The sequence below is a fragment of the Artemia sp. Qi Xiang Cuo genome, chromosome 3 (assembly GCF_049724085.1).
Source record: "Artemia sp. Qi Xiang Cuo chromosome 3, ASM4972408v1, whole genome shotgun sequence".
Classification (NCBI taxonomy): Eukaryota; Metazoa; Arthropoda; class Branchiopoda; order Anostraca; family Artemiidae; genus Artemia; species Artemia sp. Qi Xiang Cuo.
The window spans coordinates 40,483,577-40,503,685 of NC_142796.1; the positions used below are offsets into that span (position 1 = coordinate 40,483,577).

The window sequence follows — 20,109 nt, forward strand, 5'->3', positions numbered from 1 at the left end:
AGAAATAATAAGAAAGTAGTTAAACAGTTAAATGCACACATTTCTAAATATATTTTTTCCATATCATTAGTATCTACTAGCTCTGATTTATATTTTATAATTTCGTCGTCATTAATCTTCATATGATAGATCCCCTTCCTATACCTTAAAATAGTTTAGAAAGTTGGTACACAAAAGTTGACTTATTGAAACAAAATGAAAATATGAAACTTACAGTCTGTTAAGCGAGGTCATTCAGAAGCATCAGCAGAAACCAATTTCATATTTGATTGAACAGGCTCTTGAGCAGATTCTGTGCCAATAGTAGTCACAACTTTTGTCGTTAACTTTTTGTGGAATGCTTCACAAGCAGCCTAAAAATGACAATGCGTGGTCTAAACAGGGGCAGATATCTACTTTTCCTTTCTGCCTACTTTATTCTTTATAGTTAGGCACTTCTTGACTAATGACAAAGGAGTTAGACAGTTTTAAAGAAACCCTACACACAAACTGTATTAAGCTTGTGGGCATAAATAAAATCCTTTATAGTGAATAGAATAAAACACTTGAAACACACATTTGAACAAAAACAGTGTTAAAGAGCGAATTTTTATTAGACATAAAGTTAAGAGAAACCCAATACAAAAGAATGGTGAGAAGGACATGGCGCACGCAAAAAAAGAGGAAGAAAGAAAGAGTTTAAGCCGTCGAATTAAAAGTTAAAAGAAATTAAGGTTTTTTCTCTTGATAAGCCTAAATAAATTTCTGATTCTACTCTGGTAAAAATGTAAAATTTATACTCACTTTACTTATGCAACTTACAGCAATTGTACAAATATATATATATCAGCCAACACAATATTGTATTGTTTTTTATATTTTTTAAAGTTTTGGTATATTTTTCAATTATATTTTATTATATATTAAAAAGTTTTAAAGACATAGTTTATTCATTTAATCGAATTTATAAAAAGCTGTTTGTTGCACACACGTTTCAAGAGACAAAAAAGAGGATAATTAAGAGAACCCATAAAATATATCATCTCTGCTGATACAGACTGAATCGGCATATGTTCTAAAATTTCCAATGGCGAAGTAAGAAGCCGCTGTGGCCAGACTGAAGAGCTATCCTATATAATCAAAAGACGTCACCGCAAACTTCCCGGCTACACCTTGCACTGCCCCAAAGTTATTATTTGTCAAAACGTCCTTAACTGCGAGCCAGTACAATCCTGGAGACAATATCGGCGAGGACAGATGAAAAATACTAGAAACAAATTCAAAGAACTTACAACTTTCAGCAATCCCAAAAAAATCATAATTGATAACTAAGCAAATTTGACCAATTGATTTTACAGATGAAATTCATTTCTTTGTGCCTTTCATTCACTCAATGATAAAAAGCAAGGAAACAAAATTTCAACAGAAGCTATTCAGTAAAAGAATCTATTGAATTTTGATGTTCTCTATTGTTTTCAAAACTTCTGATTAAAAACACAAGCATTTCCTAAGCTACATGATTAAATTAAAAAAAAAAACTACCAACTAAATGGTCATATGGACATCGTAAATATCCGTAAGGGGCCTGAAAGGTGTCATTTGCCCACTTTTTAAATACCTTTTCTTGTCCACTCATTTTGTCTCCACATTCCCAGCTATGAATACATTCAGCACCCAAAGAACCCAATAGTGCATCTAAAGCTTTTCCAAAGGCGCAATAATCCTTGTATACCGTCGATCCCAGTTCGAAGAAAATTAATATAAAAAAAAAAGAATTAGAAAGAAAGAAAAAAGAAAATTGACTACTATAAAAATAACACGATACTTTATTCGAAGACTACAGTCACATGGAAAAAAAAACAATGCATATATCAAAAAATTAAAAAAGTTTAGTAAAAAAGAAAATATAAAATACAAAATATATTAAATAATCAAAAAAAAGTTAATAAAAATACCACAGCAATTTGTAAGAAAAAACAATTTAAAGATTAACTTAAATAAATATTCCTATTCTTCTTTCTTTTTTCTTCATAATGAATCGACTTTTCATTCAACATTTAATTTATTGCTAGGATTTTTTTTCTTACATTTTCCCTCTAATGCCACCTATTACCCTGATCTCACAATCAATCTTACAGTAAAAAACTGTAATAAAAAGGACATAAACAACATGGAAAAAAAAATCTTAGAGACACCACAAAAGGTCTTTTAAGCTCTACCCTTTGTATGGTTTAATAATGATATGACTACCCCAGCTATTATCACCTAAAGGGCTTGACAACCTTGTTCTGATTTCCAGCAATACAGATCTCATTCTACACGAAAACCTTTATCCTAAATTATCACAATCTTAAAGGAACTATGAAATTGAAATGATAGACACCAGTATCTCGTTAGAACCTTCTGGCTCGTTGATTTTCATCTATTTTTTATTATAATGTATGCATGCCTGTCCAGGTTTTTCTCGGTTTTGGCACTTTTATAGATATATGCACCCCCCCCCCCCCAGAAAACGGGACCTGTGTATGTGCCTGTTCCCGGTGAATTCGTCCATTGTTCGTCTTGTTAAAAAAGACAAAGGAATTAAAATATCCTTTACAATCTGATTAGATGAGAGTCAGAAATAGGTCCTGTCAGAAAGCTGTTGCAATAAATGAGTTTTCAGTTTAGTTGGTTTTTTGGCTTTTTTTTTTTAATTGACTAATTAATGGAATAAGCATCCATCATTTTGGGGTAATAAAGTAAATAAGGCAACTAGCACTACAGGGGTCATTAGCTATTTATATATTAGTCGAACAGTCATAAAATATTCTAAAGCAGGGATGATCGTTTCTTGCCGTCTTATGGGTGGTCTTAAATTGAGAATAAATGTAAAAGGACAGCTTATGCGCTCCTAATCCGACACTATTTTATTTTTCTTAGTGTTCGAGCAATCCTCAGTTAAAGGTCCAGAATGTACAACAGTTTGTAAGTAGAGCAGGGCGAGTAGAGCAAGACTTACAATCCCGATCAAGACGGAAAGTCGATCTCTTGCAAAATTCATAAATAAAATTAGGCACATTTAATAGCAAAGTTCTAAACTTGCTTTAAAAAAAATTAAGTCCAGCTATACTCAGAATTTTTAATTACTTCGATTGGAAGAAACAGTTGTGCACAACATTAAACAGTACATGCCTTAAATATAGTATAGAAAATTTAGCATAAGTAAATTTAAATATAAATTTTTTAACTATAGTATTTATCATACACTGTGGGATTCTAATATTTTTAAATAACAAAAATTACGCGTATAAAGTTATAATAACAAAGAATTTAATCACCAAATGTCTGCAACGACAAACCCCCCAAGAATATATATAAAAAAAAAAAAGACAGGGAGGTACTAACCGTACGTTAATTAGCCACTCACGTGATGTGACTATCTGCGCAGGATCCGCGAATCTCTGACTTGGGAGCTTAACTACAGGACCTCTATTATTTCTTTCTTCTTCCTGAGATTGTTGAAGGGCGTTTAATAAATCTTTCGTATACATACTAAGATATCTAAATTATGAAATAATAAACATTAAATTATTATTACCTTAACTTTAAGTTAAAAGTATTACAAAAAGGATGAAAAAAGAAGCACATTAATTTAGTATTCTAGGAGACAAAAAATAGTCTTGTAGAAACGAAACATTTTTTTTCTGAACTAAAGAAAGACGAAAAGAAAATGAACTATACTTTTACTCCATGGATTGTACGACAGATAAAAATCTATAGACTTAACAGCTTATAAAAATCTGCAAAATTGTTATAATCACTTTATGAATTTATAATTTTAATTTGTTATTTTTTTTTATATGATTGCTTTGGAAAATTTACATGTTCTTGCATAAATTTACATATCTAGTCGAACTGATTATAAGAAAGATGCCTAATAATAGGAATACAACATATAACGGTTATTTTAGTTAAAATTTTATTTTACCAGATATATTGTACTAATTAAAAGACATCATACAGGTAACCGATATTAAATAACTTATTACTTTGCTCAATTAAAAACTTTATGACTTGTATCGAAATTTGTATTGTTAGGAAAAATTTATTAACTATCTCTGAATCACAAATTTAAAATTAGTACTTTCAAGGGAAAATGATTTTAGCCAGAAAAAAAGGGAACATGTTTTCCGCCCGAGATCACAGTCACAGATCACCACACAAATTCAAGCACAGTCGCCAGGTCCGCGTGATTTGTAATAATGGAGTCATATCACTTACTATTATTTATATATTAAATATTAATATAGTTATATAGCTTATCTTTTATATATTCAAAAAAAGTATCTAAGTTAAGGCTTTGAATAGGCTGTTTAATTTGGTATCACTGTGCTAGGTAATCCCTCCACGAGCTTGATACATATGTAAGAAAACAGCACTGATAATAAATTTTACAATGACTCTACTTCTGAATCTGCTTTTCAAAGACTTAAAAAAAGCTTAATGTTTTATAATATAAGAATTTATATACTAGACAACCCACCTTTCTAAAAGAAATCAGAAAAAGAGATAGAAACAACTAAAATTATTAAGATAAGTTATCAGTTATATAAAATTGAATCAAATTACTTACACTCATCATCATGAACGTATTAATACCATCTAAAAATGGGCCACCACAGACAAAAACGAACTGTCGACCGAACACTCTATTAAATAATAATTATATAAAAACTACCACCTACCGAGGATATTTTTTACGTATGTAAGGAAATTCGTTTAAAAAAACATTCGGAACGAACGTGTTTTTGTTTGGCCCTAGACTTTTCTCGTACACTTACTATATATTTCAATCTGACATCTTTCATAAAAATCCCATGTTCTATACATATCAGCCGGTCACTCCGTATAGCTTTAGAACGTGGTATTGAAAAACCTTGTTTGTAAAGATAAATGGTAGGAAAGGTTAAAACATGTCATTTCAAGAAAATATTATAATTTCTGAAGTAATAAGGATTCTAAATCTTTGTTTACTATCTTTAGACAAACAAATCCCAACTAAAACCCAACGTATAGATAAAAATCTGAAGAAAACTATAAACTAGAAAATTACTCACGATGCTATGCTTGGAGAATTTCCTTGCTCAACGAACCTCTTCTTCAGAGATTTGTAAAAAATTTTCTCCCTTATCTGGAGGATCACCACGTTCAAATGTAGACACGACTACGATAATCAAATATTTTAACGCAATCTGGGCAACATAATATTAGTTCATAAAAAAACCATATATTGAAAACGCGATACAGTTACAATATTTGTGCTGAATTTTAACAGAAACGCGAACATGGTGTTTGAAGAAAGCATAAAATAAGAAATAGATTTGTGATACTTTAATTACATGATATCTCGTCCAATTTGAATTATAATAAATATATCATGGTATATAGATTTATTTACAAGTTATAACGAACATAGTAGTCCCTATTTAATGTTTGTTCTTTTTTGTTAATATAGTATACACTATCATTTACAGCTAGTTTATATAACGACTAAAACATTTGAATAAAACTAGGATTTAAAAAAAATTACTATCCTTGTAACTCATGATGAATTTCTTATAAACTAGACGACATCTCTCCTTAAGTTTAATCTTTTGCTTTTAATTAATCATCACGACTGTTAATACGACTTAAATTGGTTGAATATGTTGACGGACTAGTCAGTATTCTTTTTCTTCAGAAATATAGCAACAATATATATGAATAAACTCGCGACACGGACACCTATACAATAAAGGAAGCACTATCCATCAACATACTTTAAAAAATATTTAAGTATACTAATATGGATTAATAATCAAGATGAAAGCCTTTTACAAAGAATCAATGGGCCAGCGTTTTCATGTTTGAAAATTATCAAGATTTAATAATAATCCGGTACGAAATAAAGACACAAAAACTGTTCTAGTTGATATTTAGATTATCTATAAGTATTTATTTCAAGACCAGTTTATTCTAAGCATTATTAATTTGAACCGCCAAAGTGCCATGAAATTATGTACAGAAATAGGGTATAAACATCTAAAATAAAGAAAGTAAGTAGTAAAGAGAGAATTAGTCAAATATTGCTAAGGTCAAAGACTCGAGCATAGCCCCGCGCAACCCCTTGACTACCAACACTGACACCCAGGACTATACGTATATAACCAGCTAAAGTTAAATATAAGTAGAGATAATTTGTGAAAAACGTTATGGCCAAAATGATGACTACTACAACATACAACCTGATAGAATAATAATTTACAATAAAAACCATCTATATACCCGCTCGTAACATTTCCGTAATTGTGTATTTACTCAAAAGTTAAAATAATCACAAAGACAGACCAATATATGTAGATATTTTCTTTAGTCAAAAAACACACACACGCCTATATTTGCATATAAGTGTATCATAATATTATTTGAAAAACTACGTTTTCTAAAGAGTTAAAGAGGCTGAGTTACAAGGTCGAACCTTAAAACGTACAGGATTAGAGGCACAGTTGGGGCTGCCGCCCCAAACCCCTCGCTTTCGCAGCCTTTAAATAAAAAAAATTTTAAACTGAAAGTAAGGAGCGACATTAAATCTTAAAACGAACAGAAATTATTCCGTATATGAAAGAGGCTGTGCCCTCCTCAACGCCTCGCTCTTTACGCTAAAGTTTGACTTTCTCACAACTCTTTTTTTTAAACAATAAAAACTTTAGCGTAAAGAGCGAGGCGTTGAGGAGGGCACAGCCTCTTTCATATACGGAATAATTTCTGTTCGTTTTAAGATTTAATGTCGCTCCTTACTTTCAGTTTAAACTTTTTTTTTTATTTAAAGGCTGCGAAAGCGGGGGTTTGGGGGCGGCAGCCCCCCAACTGTGCCTCCTAATCCCTGTACGTTTTAAGGTTCGACCTTGTAACTCAGCCTCTTTAACTCTTTAGAAAACGTAGTTTTTTTCAAATAATTTCTGCACGTTTTTGTACAGTTTATTACTTATTATTGCTTGACTAACTGTTAGCTGATCGTGTCAGGAGTTAAAGATGGGGGCTGTCGCCCCCCAAACCCCCTGCTCTTGAACATTCTTATGTTAAGGCTTTTAATTCCTGAATACTCAAATCACGTCGTACAGGGTGCCTCCTAATCCCTGTACGTTTTAAGGTTCGAACTTGTGACTCAGCCTCTTTAACAGCCCCCCAACTGTGCCTCCTAATCCCTGTACGTTTTAAGGGTCGACCTTGTAACTCAGCCTCTTTAACTCTCTAGAAAACTTATTTATTTTCAAATAATTTATGCATGAAGAGAAGACTTCCAAAATGTGGTGCACAATCAGTTTCAAGTGCAACACGCAAGATGTCCCTTGTCGGGGTGTGTCTTACCAATCTGTAAAACTAGGAAAGGAATGTGGAAACAGTGATGTTAGTCGGCTTGCATTTACGATTATATTTAGCGTAATTGCAACCCGTTGCCACTTCCCCGCCACGTTGAGGCGCCACTGTTTGTACTCTGTTGTGTGTTTGGACCGTTTTTTGGCTAACTACTCTTTCTGGGTTGTGTCTGGTTTTTAAATATGGAAGATATGACCGACGACAGACAACAGAATAAAACTCAACGCCTCGCTCTTTACGCTAAAGTTTTTATTGTTTAAAAAAAAAGAGTTGTGAGAAAGTCAAACTTTAGCGTAAAGTGCGAGGCGTTGAGGAGGGCACAGCCCCTTTCATATGCAGAAGCGGGGGTTTGGGGGCGGCAGCCCCCCAACTGCACCTCTTAATCCCTGTACGTTTTAAGTTTCGAACTTGTGACTCAGCCTCTTTAACAGCCCCCAACTGTGCCTCCTAATCCCTGTACGTTTTAAGGGTCGACCTTGTAACTCAGCCTCTTTAACTCTTTAGAAAACGGAATTTTTTTCAAATAATTTAAAAAAGAAACTGAGTTTCTTTTTTAAACTTTAAATTCAGTATATAAAAAATTTCCTCTGACGGGGAATCGAACCCGGGTCTTCCGCCTGACAGTCAGGAGTATCGACGGCTGTACTAAAGAGACACAATTGTAATTGTTTTTTAGTAAGTGGTATCTATTTTTGACGCAAGCAAATCCCCACAAAACTTGATATTTGGTTTTTGTAAAGCAGGAAAGAAGTGACCAAATTGAGCTGAAATTTCGAGGATAAGTTTCCAGGCTCAAAGAGACCTTGATCTATAAATTTCAGCCCGATCAGACAGCGTTTAAGTAGGAATGTAATGGGAAATATGAATATTGGCTCCTATAGGAAAACGAGGTTTTTCGTAAATGTAAATTCGGGGGATAATTTTTTCGGTCTGAAAATATCAAAAGGCCCTAACAGGTTGAATTTTGCTTCGAATGAGTCCTCATTCACCCGGATCAGTTGCCAACTGTGGCCTCTAGGCGTGGATAACAAAAAAAAATTTAACTTTAAGTGGCTATATTTGGTTTTCGGAAAACAGGGAAGGAGTGATCGGATTAAGCTGAAATTTCGAGGATAAGCTCCCGGGCCCTAGGAAAGCTTAACCTCTAAGTTTCAACCCAATCAGACAACGTTAAAGGGGGGCTGTGGTTGGAGGGTCGAAACTTCCGGCCCACTTTTACCCATGAAGATAAAGTCGGAGGGGGGTGAAATTTTGCACGTTTCTTAGTTTGAGCTTGGGCTACAAAATGTAATTACCGCTGTCTCTCTGCAACCACTAGGACCGAAAATCGCTTAACATTGTGGTGGGTCGCCTCTTTATAGAGGCACAAGTTTGCCTCCTTGAAAATTTAATAATAATGGTATTTTTATTGTAAAAATTGCATACATTAAATTTTAATAGCAAAGTCGTGTTGTAAGAACTGTTGCTAGGCCCTTAAATAACGGCTAGTCACAGTTCTCTGTTATAGTGCATAATTCTATTTGTTAGGGAAGATTTTTACTTCATATATAAATAGCAGATACAATATTTACCTTTGTAAAATCACGTTACCAAAAAAAAGTGAGTAGCCCCTAAGAGCTGTAATTAAATCGCTCTTCGAAAAAAGCCTTATTTTTAGCGTATAAGAGAAACAGCAGACAATGTATTTCTGTGCGGTAGTTCCGCTTAGTAATATATCGGATTATATGTCTAATTGGATTCATTTAAAATTGGCACAGAGAATAAAAATTGAAGTAAATATTAAATTGTAAGGTTACATAATTATTGTTTGGTTTTAAACAATTAAGTTGTGTAAAAATATAACTTATGTAGTATGAATTACCAATATAAGTATATTAAATAAACATGTTGGGTTTAAAGTAAGTATTGTGTTTAAAGTAAAAAGAGAGAAAAGTAATTACAAGTAATAAGCCTCTCGCTTAACAAAAAAAATAAAGTTGTATATACAAAATTGAGTGCTTTTTTTACTATATATGGAACAATTTTTGCTTGGTTTATATTCTACTTTAAAAAAAATTATTTTAGCTACAGGCTTAGTTTTTTTTTTGGAAACCAAATTTTTTGTTACATCTTTTTGGAGCCATTTTTCAATCAGTTTTTTTTACGCATTTTGGAAGCGCCTGCTAGGTAGCAGAATTCAAAGCCAGTTAAGTTGTACACTGATAACAACAGCTCACACCATCGAAAACTAAACCATAACTGGTCAACTATTATTTTGGGATCTATATGCAGCATTAAATAACTCTTATGTCAATTAATCATCAAGAGAAATAAACTCAGAACTTAAATTTGGCTTAGGAAATATCAAAGAAAGTGTCACATGTAGCCTAAATGGCTTTAAATTATTGAAAGAATATGTGAAATGCTTTATGTTGAAAAAAAAAATATATGAAAGTTTAAAACCAAAATTGTTATGTATAATTTATCCAGGTATTTCTAAAACCGGAAGATAAATATCAAATCAACCACGTTATCCAAGTACATTAATTATTAATGGGATTTAAATTTAAACTCAAATTAATCAAATATTTTCCCATATAACTTTAAATCTAATTTAAGTAATGACAATATTATAATGCTGAAGCCATGGTGGGTCATAATAAAAGATAAGATACATATTAGAAAGGGTGAGAAAATAGCATTTTATCGTTATCAAAACGAAAAAAATTGAAAAAAAAGAAAAACAAAAAATAGAAGATAATAACAGTAGTATCGTATCTATTGATTCTGTGACAGCCCTCCACGGATTCCTGTGACAGCCCTGGCAAGATTCCCACCCCTGGCAAAATTCCAATGGCATCCCTGGCAAGATGCCTACGGGAGCCCTGTTTCCAGCTGGCAAGATTCCCAACCCTGGTAGGCTTCCCATGTGTATGCATGTAATTAAATGGAGTATGGTCGGGATAATAGACAAGCTGGTTGATGGTTATGATTGTTGGTTCTTGGTTATGTTTGTCGGTTATAATTGTTGGTTATGTTTGTTGCTTGTTGGTTATGTTTGCTGGTTCTTGGTTATGTTTGTTGGCTATGGTTGTGTGTTATGACTGTTGGTTATGCTTGTTGGTTGTTGGTTATGATTGTTAGTTATGTTTGTTGGTTGTTGATTGTTGGCTATGTTTGTTTGCTATGTTTTTTGGTTGGGATAATATATAGAGTTACTAGCCAATGCCGCCAATGCCACCCCTGTTTCTATTTCCCCATGATATTTTTTCTAATAAAAACCTCAGACGCCCATTTTATGAGAAACCTTGGCTAAACATGCTTCGCAGGTGGTAGACTCCCCCACGATGATTTTATATTAAAAACCTTAGACGACCATTATAGAACATGTCCAATATTTACCCTTAGCAACTGCCATTTTTTAGCACATTAGATAAGTGGAGCTACCAACCCCTAAAGCCGTCACACCTATGCAACGCAGTCACCAGTTCTATTAAAGGGAACACATTTGGCAAGACTCCCATGACACATCACTCTTGACTCCAGTGGCGTCATAACACACCCCGTTTCAAACGGTTAGGTGTGATATACTTGACACAATTTTATGTAACCTTGCGACAGGAGCCCATGGGGGAATCCCCGCATGTAACATAACGACAGCTCTTACCTTACGTAATGGCGGCACACAATTTAGGTAAGGCCAGCACATCTTACGTAATGATTGCACAACTATCACTGCCACATAATACCTCTTCGACATTTTCATTTTTCGTCCAAAACGCTCAAAGCCGTTAAAACAACACGACAAACAAAACATTAAGGGTGAAAAAGGCTTATCGTAATACATACAAAAGATTCATATATTATAGAAAGGTGATGGGGTCCAAGCAACTAGTTCAAGGGGAGGGGGATTGATATTAGATGCAAATTAATGTCCTATTAAGAACTTATAAGGAAAATACCGCATTTTCTTTGAATTAAACTTATGAATATTTCACAGTATCCTGACAATATACTGCTGCCCACCGCCCCCCTAACAATCATTTTGGGAGGGCGAGCTGATATTAGTGGAACATTTAAACCATATTAAGGGGTATTTTTGAAAGACTTTTTACGAGATGCATCGCTTCTTAGACAGGAATGTTAGATTTCAGGCCCCCTCAACCGAAAAATTCAATTAATGCCGCCCGCCTTATCTTTAAGCTCTAGATTGTGCTATTCCAAGTCAACGCCTGCAACAGTGCCACACTATTACTGCTCTGTGGCACCCCTCCGACATCGCACCGTCTCCCACAAGACATCTTTAAGGCATTTCTTGTTAAAAGTTATAATTCAACAATTGATTCCATTGATTGAAGTCACCCGTTTCTTTGACAGAGAGTGATAATCCAAGCAATACACCCTACAATGAAATTAATTGACTGCCCCCTCAGTCATCACCCCATCCCACCAAGACACTTTCAGTCATTTCTTGTTAAAAATAATACTTCAATACACTAATTTAAGTTTTTGCAATCCCAAACCTATCAAAATAGCCTCCTAAACACTCCACACCACCATGGCATTATACACCAGCCCCCCTCCATCATCCACATGGCACCACACCACCGCCCCCCTAGGACATTTTCACCCTTTCGTTCCGAAAATAAGCTTGTGAATCTAAATTAAATAGTTTTTTTTTTACTTGAACATCGAGAAGTCACCCACTTCTTTGCTAGAGACGTCAAGCAATTCACCCCACAAGGCCACACTATTATTGCTCTAAGGCACCCCTCCGACATCGCCCCATCCGCCCAAGACATCTTTCAGGTATTTCTTGTTAAACATTATGCCTTTAAATCCCTTGACATGAGCGGTCATGTTAACCTAAGTAAAATGAACCTAACTTAAACGTAGTTACGGTACTATAGTAAAGAAGTTTTCTAGCATAAAACATGTTAGGGTAAACAGATAGTTGTTACTTCTAAGAAAAATTTCTTATCTTTGACGGAGAACTTGCTGGTATTAGAAAAAAAATTGTTACTATTAAGAAAAAAACAGGTTACTTCCAAAGACATTTGCTATAGTATTAAGTCAAACTTTGGTAGTATTAAGGAGAAAGTTGCTAATTTGTTAGTGCTAAGAAAAAACTTGCTACTTCTAGCGGAAAACTTGTTATCGTAGAAAAGTAGTTTTCAGTTCTAAGAGGAAAATTTTATCTTCGAAGGAATATTAGTGTTATTGGAAAAAATTTGTTACTATTAAGAAAAAACCTGTTAGTTCCAAGAGACATTTGATAGTATTAAGTAAAAGTTTGTTAGTATTAAACAAAAAATTATTAGTTCTAAGAGAAAATTTGTTAGTGTCACGGAAAAATTACTACTTCTAGTGGAAAACTTTTTATCATAAACAAAAAAAAACTGTTACTTCTAAGAAAAGTATCTTATCTTTGACACAAAACTTGTAGTTATTAGAAAAACTTTCTTACTATTATGAAAGAACCCGTTACTTCCAAGAGACATTTGATAGTATTAAGTAAAATTTTGTAAGTATTAAGCAAAATAAAGTCGTTACTTCGAAGAGAAAATTTGTTAGTGTTAAGAAAAACTTGCTTCTTGTAACAGAAAACTTTAGCATAGACAAAAAATTGTTACTTCTAACAGAAATTTGTTATCTTTGACGGAAAACTTACTGCTATTAGAAAAAAAGGTTGTTACTTCGAAGAAAAAATTTGTTAGTGTTAAGAAAAAGTTGCTATTGTTAACACAAAACTTCGTATAATTAACAGATTATTGTTATGTCTAAGAGTAATTCGTTATCTTTGACAGAAAACTTGTTGCTATTAGAAAAAACTTTTTTACTATTAAGGAAAAAGTTGTTACTTCGAAGAGAAAATTCGTTAGTCTTAAGAAAAACTTACTTCTTCTAACAGAAAACTTATTAGCTTAGTCAGAAAATTGTTACTTCTAAGAAAAAATTGTGTTATCTTTGACGGAAAACGTGTTGATAGTATTAAGTAAAATTTTGTTATTATTAAGGAAAAAAGTTGTTACTTCAAAGAGAAAATTTGTTAATGTTAAGAAAAACTTGCTACTTCTAACAGAAAACTTGTTAGCATAAACAGAAAATTGTTACTTCTAAGATAAATTCGTTATCTTTGATGGAAAACTTGCTGCTATTATAAATAAAAGTTGTTAGTTTGAAAAGAAAATTCGTTAGTGTTAAGAAAAACTTACTTCTTGTAGCAGAAAATTTGCTGGTATAAGAAAACAATTGTTAATTCTAAGAAAAATTGGTTATCTTTGACAGAAAGCTTGCTGCTATTAGAAAAAAAGGTTGTTACTTCGAAGAAAAAATTTGTTAGTGTTAAGAAAAAGTTGCTATTTTTAACAGAAAACTTCGTATAATTAACAGATTATTGTTATGTCTAAGAGTAATTCGTTATCTTTGACAGAAAACTTGTTGCTATTAGAAAAAACTTTTTTACTATTAAGGAAAAAAGTTGTTACTTCGAAGAGAAAATTCGTTAGTCTTAAGAAAAACTTACTTCTTCTAACAGAAAACTTATTAGCTTAGTCAGAAAATTGTTACTTCTAAGAAAAAATTGTGTTATCTTTGACGGAAAACGTGTTGATAGTATTAAGTAAAATTTTGTTATTATTAAGGAAGAAAGTTGTTACTTCAAAGAGAAAATTTGTTAATGTCAAGAAAAAGTTGCTACTTCTAACAGAAAACTTGTTAGCATACACAGAAAATTGTTACTTCTAAGATAAATTCGTTATCTTTGATGGAAAACTTGCTGCTATTATAAATAAAAGTTGTTACTTCGAAGAGAAAATTTGTTAGTGTTAAGAAAAAGTTTATTAGTGTTAAGAAAAAGTTACTACTTCTAACAGAAAACTTGGTAGTATTAACAGAAAATTGTTACTTCTAAGAGAAATTTGTTATGTTTGACGGAAAAATTGTTGCTATTAAAAAAACTTTGTTAGTATTAAGGAAAAAATGTTGTTATTTCGAAGAGAAAATTCGTTAGTGTTAAGAAAAAAATACTTCTTCTAACAGAAAGCTTGTTAGCATAGACAGAAAATTGTTTCTTCCAAGAGAAATATCTTATCTTTGACAGAAAACTTGGTGATATAAAAAAACTTTCTTACTATTAAGAAAAACCTGTTACCTCCATCAGAAATTTGATGATAGTAAGAAAAATTTTGCTAGTATTAAGGAAAAAAGTTGTTACTTCAAAGACAAAATCTGTTAATGTTAAAAAAAAGTTGCTACTTCTAACAAAAACTTGTTAGTATAGACAGAAAAATCTTACTTCTAAGATAAATTTGTTATCTCTGACGGAAAAGTTGCAGCTATTAGAAAAAAAGTTGTTACTTCGAAGAGAAAATTTGTTAGTGTTAAGAAAAAGTTGCTACTTCTAACAGAAAACTTGGTAGCATTGGCATAAAATTGTTACTATTAAGAAAAAACGTGTTATTTCCAGGAGTCATTTGATAGTATTAAGTAAAAGTCTGTTAGTATTAAGGAAAAACTTCTTATTTCGAACAGAAAAATTTGTTAGTCTTGAGAAATATCTGGTACATATGAAAAAACATGGTATCATAAACAACAAATTGTTATTTCTATGAGAATTTTGTTACCATTGACACAAAATTTGCTGCTAATAGAAAAGATTTGTTACTATTATGAGAAACCTGTTACTTCCAAGAGAAATTTTATAGTTTAAAGTAAAAGTTTGTTAGTATTAAGAAAAAGTTGTTACTTTGAAGAGAAAATTTGTTAGTGTTACGAAAAACTTGCTACTTCGAAGAGAAAATTTGTTAGTGTTTAGGAAAACCTGCCAGGTCTAGCAGAAAACAGCTCGTTTAAGGAATATAAGTTTTAGTCTTCCTTTACCCCCACCAAACGTGATTAGGCCTTATTGTGAAGAAACATTAAACCTAAGAAAGGCTGGTGTTCCAGGAAAAAAAAACATAATCCCTGGCGTTCTTACAAAGCATGAAGAGGGAAAGGCGAGTTATAAATAGAATATATGACTTAGTCTTGTTTTACATCCGATTATGCTTTATCTCTATGAAATATTAAAGCCAAGAAAGGCAGTGTATTCCAAGAAAATCATAAGGTGCTTATCTACCAGACAGTGTCAACTCCTGAACTCCAGACCTAACCATAGAAATCAAGACCATACCATCGAAATCATGATCAAAGGGTTGAAATCATGGTCAACCTCTAAACAATCATTACCAAAACAATGAAAGTCTGAAAAATTCATAAAAATCAAGAGCGAACCGTAGAGATCAGGGGTATCCCTAGAAATCAAAATCAAGACCACCGTAAAAATCAAGGGCAAAGCGTAGAAATCATGGTCAACCTCTGAAATCTTAACCAAAACAAAGAACTCCTGAGAAATTCATAAAACAAAAATCAAGAACAAACTGTAGAAATCAGGTAACATGCACTAATGAAATTTAGCAATAAATTACTCTTATACCTGTTTATCCTCCGAGAATGATTGCTAGGAGGGGCAAGAGGGGGGGGGCCGTGAAATTCAAACTTCAGAGTCTTGTTTTAAAGGTTCTTTTGAATAGATTTTTAATTCATAGTCAATATCAACTCTAATTCCTGGCTCTTCCAATATGCTGAGTCCAACTCCTAATATATGTAAAATAATTATTTACAAAATCCTCGAGTGCTAGCATATTCTTAGTCAAAATTGCCCTCAGATATGTGTAAAAACAGTGTCCCAGTGTCATTCCGCTCTGGCCCATAAGTATATCTTTTAACGGTTTGGGTACCTACTCTTCTCGCAAGATGACCCACTTATCTTCCAACCTCTCCAATTAGGTGTCGTTGCGTAAGATGAGCACCGTTACTACGCTGCTCCCACGTGTGCATAGTGCTCGGGGATTCCCCCATGGGTTCCTGGAGGCTAGCTTGTCACATACGATGGCGTCATCCACATTAGACCTGGTCACCGAAATCCGGAGTATCTTCCAGAAAAACAATGTACCAAAAAAGAGTAGGAATCTTGCCAATACTTAAGAAATATTGGAACACCTGAAATCCCGGGAACCCTGCCAGGGGTGGGTGGGACCAATAATTTCTCGAAATAAAATTTCCCCTTTGCGCGCTTTAATATTTTTGCTGAAAAAATGCCCACTGGGTTGCGTGAGGGCTGAGACAAAAGGAGGCTACGCAAAAATCGGGTGAGTTCTGTTGAACGATGGTTCAGTTAAACGGGCTCAGTTGCATGGTTATAAACATGGGCTTGGGTTGTAAAGCTTGAATCACGGGATTTAAGGGCATAATTTTTAACTAAGAAATGCCTGAAAGATGTCTCGGAGGAGATGAGGCAATGTCGGAGGGGTGTCACAGAGCAGTGATAATGCGGCATTATGGCGCGAATTGCTTGGAGTATCGCTTTCTAGCAAAGAAATGGGCGAATTCTCGATGTTCAAGCAAAAAACACCATATAATTTAGATTCACTAGCTTATTTTCGGAGCAGAGAGGTTGAAAATGCCCTAGGGAGGTGGGGGTGGGATGGTGCCACGTGAATGAAGGAGGAGGGGGCTGGTGTGTAATTATATGGTAGTGTAAAGTGTTTTGGAGGCTATTATGATAGGTTTGGGATTGCAAAAACTTGATTCAGAGGATTGAAGTGTAATTTTCAACAAGAAATGACTGAAAAAGTGTCTTGGTGGGATAGGGCGATAACTGGGGGGGGGGGCAGTCCGGTAATGCCATTATGGGGTGAAATGCTTGGTGTATCACTCTCTAGCAAAGAAATGGGCGACTTCTCAGTGTTCAAGTAAAAAAACACTTTCATTTAAATTCACTAGCTTTTTCAGTGAGAAAGGGTTGAAAATGCTCAAAAGATGATGAGGGCTGGTGCCAGTGTGTATGATAGAGGGAGGGGTGTAATCTCACAGCGGTGTGACATGTTTTGGAGGCTATTGTGATAGGTTAGGGATTGCAAAAATTTGAATCAGAGGATTGAAGCATAATTTTTAACAAGACATGACTGAAAAAGTGTCTTGAGGGAGATGGGGCGATGTTAGAGGGTTGCCAGAGAGCAGTATTAGTGTGGCATTGTGGGGTGAATTGCTTGGAGTATCACTCTCTAGCAAAGAAATGGGTGATTTCTTGATGTTCAAGTAAAAAAAACTTGTTTAATGTAGACTCACTAGCTTATTTTCGGAGCGAAAAGGTAGGAGATGTCCTAGGCAGGTGGGGGGATGGTACCATATGGATGAAGGAGGGGAGGGGCTGGTGTGTAATGCCATGGTGGTGTGGAGTATTTCGGAAGCTATTATGATGGGCTTGGCTTGTGAAAACAAGGAATCAATGGTTGAAGTATGATTTTTAACAAGAAATGCCTGAAAGATGTCTTGGGGGAGACGGGGGCGATGTCGGAGGAGTGCCACAGAGCAGTAATAGCGTGGCATTGTTGCATGCGTTGTATTGGACATAGTACACTATAGAGCTTAAAGGTAAGGCGGGAGGTAGTAATTGAGTTTTTCGGCAGAGGGGGGGGGGGGAAATCTAACATTCCTGTCTAAGAAACGATGTATTTCGTTAAAATTCTTAAAAAAAACTCTTAATATGGTTTAAATGTTCCACTAATATCAGCTCGCCCGGTCAAAATGATTGTTAGGGGGGCGGGGGGCAGCCGTATATTGTTAAGATATTGTGAAATATTCATAAGTTTAACTCAAAGAAAACGGGGTATTTTCCTTAAAAGTTCTTAATAGAATATAAATTTGCATCTAATATCAAGCCCCTCTCTTCTGGAACTAGTTTCTTGGACCCCATCACCTTTCTATAATATATGAATCTTTTGCATATATTACGATAAGCCTTTTTCACCCTTTTTTTTCGTTTGTCGTGTTTTTTAACTGCTTTGAGCGTTTCGGGCGAAAAAATGAAAATATCGAAAATGTATTACGTGACAGAGATGGTTGCGCAATCATTACGTAAGATGCGCTGGCCTTAAAGTGTGTGCCGCCATTACATCTACCACCTGGGAAGCATATTTAGAAAAGGTTTCTTATAAAATGGGTTCTGAGATCCACTTTTCCCGCTTCCAATTTAGCCTTCCAAGGTCTTTTTTAAAGGTGTCTCTGAGCTTCCCCCACTCGTCTTCTATCTTTATGGTGGTTGGTTCGTTATCGTCGTCCACGGGTAAGATGTCAAAGCGGATAGATAATTACAAGCAGAACTCTTCTGGGACTGCTTCATCATGAAGACGTGCTACATTGTATCTCGGAGGAGGTTGCGTTCGTTTCCTGGAGGCAAGCTTTATGGTCAGGGAAGCTTTTAGCAGCATATAATCGGAGCCGTTCTTTTCTCCTGTGTCGTCTCCATGGTAGGCTCTACAGTTCTGTATATAGCTTCGCCATCGGGAGGATATTAGCAAGTAATCCACCTGCGATTGAACTCTTCCATCTCGAAAGCGTCAGGTGACCCTCTGGGATGGTTTGTATTGGAACAACGTATTTGTCAATACAAGATTATGCTGCTGGGCAAATTCTACGAGTCTCCTTCCACACTTGCACCTGTTGTCCCATCCAAATCTTCAAACAGCTCTTTCGCGGTTTGCCTCGCGGCTTCCAACATGGGCGCTAAGATCAACTCCTAGGATGAGTAGATCACGGTTTGGGACTATTCTCAATGACTGGGTCTGGGCATCTCAGAACTCGTCAACTGTACTTTCGTCCGGGGCTCTGGTTGGTGCATAGACTGAGATGACAATGATGTTGAACAGGGTCCTTTAAGACGGGCCTTAGCCTAACGAGGTGAGATGGGCTGCCACTCAACTAGAGATTTTGCTGCCTTAGTACTGAGGAAGAGACCAACCCCTGCGTTACCAGAGTTGAAAATGGGGGATTCGGATTTTCCACTAAGGGCAGAGACGGGCTCATCTTCCAAATGTCCATTTAGCTGGGATTTGGATGCACACAGAATGTCTATGCAATATCTTCCACATTCACCAGCAATGAAGGGCCGGGTCACAGGGCATTTCAATGAACATACGTTCATGCACCCCACACTGAGGGATTGTCGATGTTTCAACAGGTGGTCGGCTAGTTCACTTTTCGTCGGGGTCGCCGTAGCCTCCAACGTATCACTTTCTGGGAATGCCGTAGCCAAAGTTGGTGTTTTAATTCTTTCTGCCATTTCTATCATTTCGTTGGAAAATATTTAACCGACGGGTCCCCAATCCGACGGCACTCCTTCTGCGTGTTAGCCGGTGTCCTCCAAGGTTAGGATGGCAAGGCCGTTGCCACCCTTCTGCTAACGGTGAGGCCACGCAACTGGATTTCTTCCTGAAGAGCTCTAGACAGAGAAGGTGCCTGTGGTGCACCCCAGAGATCCACAACCCTCTCTAGGGGAAGAACAGCAACCTTTATCTACCAACCTAGTCTACAGGTGATCTTAGAAGGGAAATGAATGTTACAGATACAATTAGAATTTTTTGATCATATTTACGTACTTTTTGTACAGTCATATTTACAAAGAGCATACAAAATGCACTTTTGAATTCCCCGAATTTCAAATAGAATAGATATTGGTTGTAGAAATAGTTGGATAGACCAATTTATATATTTATCAAATATATTATTGTTGGAACACCCAAAGGATTGCCTTTCATCAAGTATTATCTTTTTTCTATTTAATAGGTGTACTGCCTTTTAGATATATTGATTTTTTGTGACTGATGTCCAAACAAGATCCAACTGACCCCTCTATGGAAGGGAACCAGGCTA

General features: G+C 34.9%; 1 protein-coding gene across 1 annotated transcript; it reads right to left on the reverse strand.

The window, feature by feature from the left end:
- Positions 1 to 220: 220 nt before the first annotated feature.
- Positions 221 to 18,668, reverse strand: LOC148954097 (uncharacterized). Its single transcript, XM_089086135.1, has 4 exons — positions 18,553 to 18,668; positions 3,367 to 3,522; positions 1,565 to 1,784; positions 221 to 353 (listed from the first exon to the last, which is right to left on the reverse strand). Exons 1-4 carry the CDS (start codon positions 18,666 to 18,668, stop codon positions 231 to 233), a joined length of 615 nt encoding a protein of 204 aa, XP_088942261.1. The 3' UTR covers positions 221 to 230.
- Between the last annotated feature and the right edge of the window lie 1,441 nt (positions 18,669 to 20,109).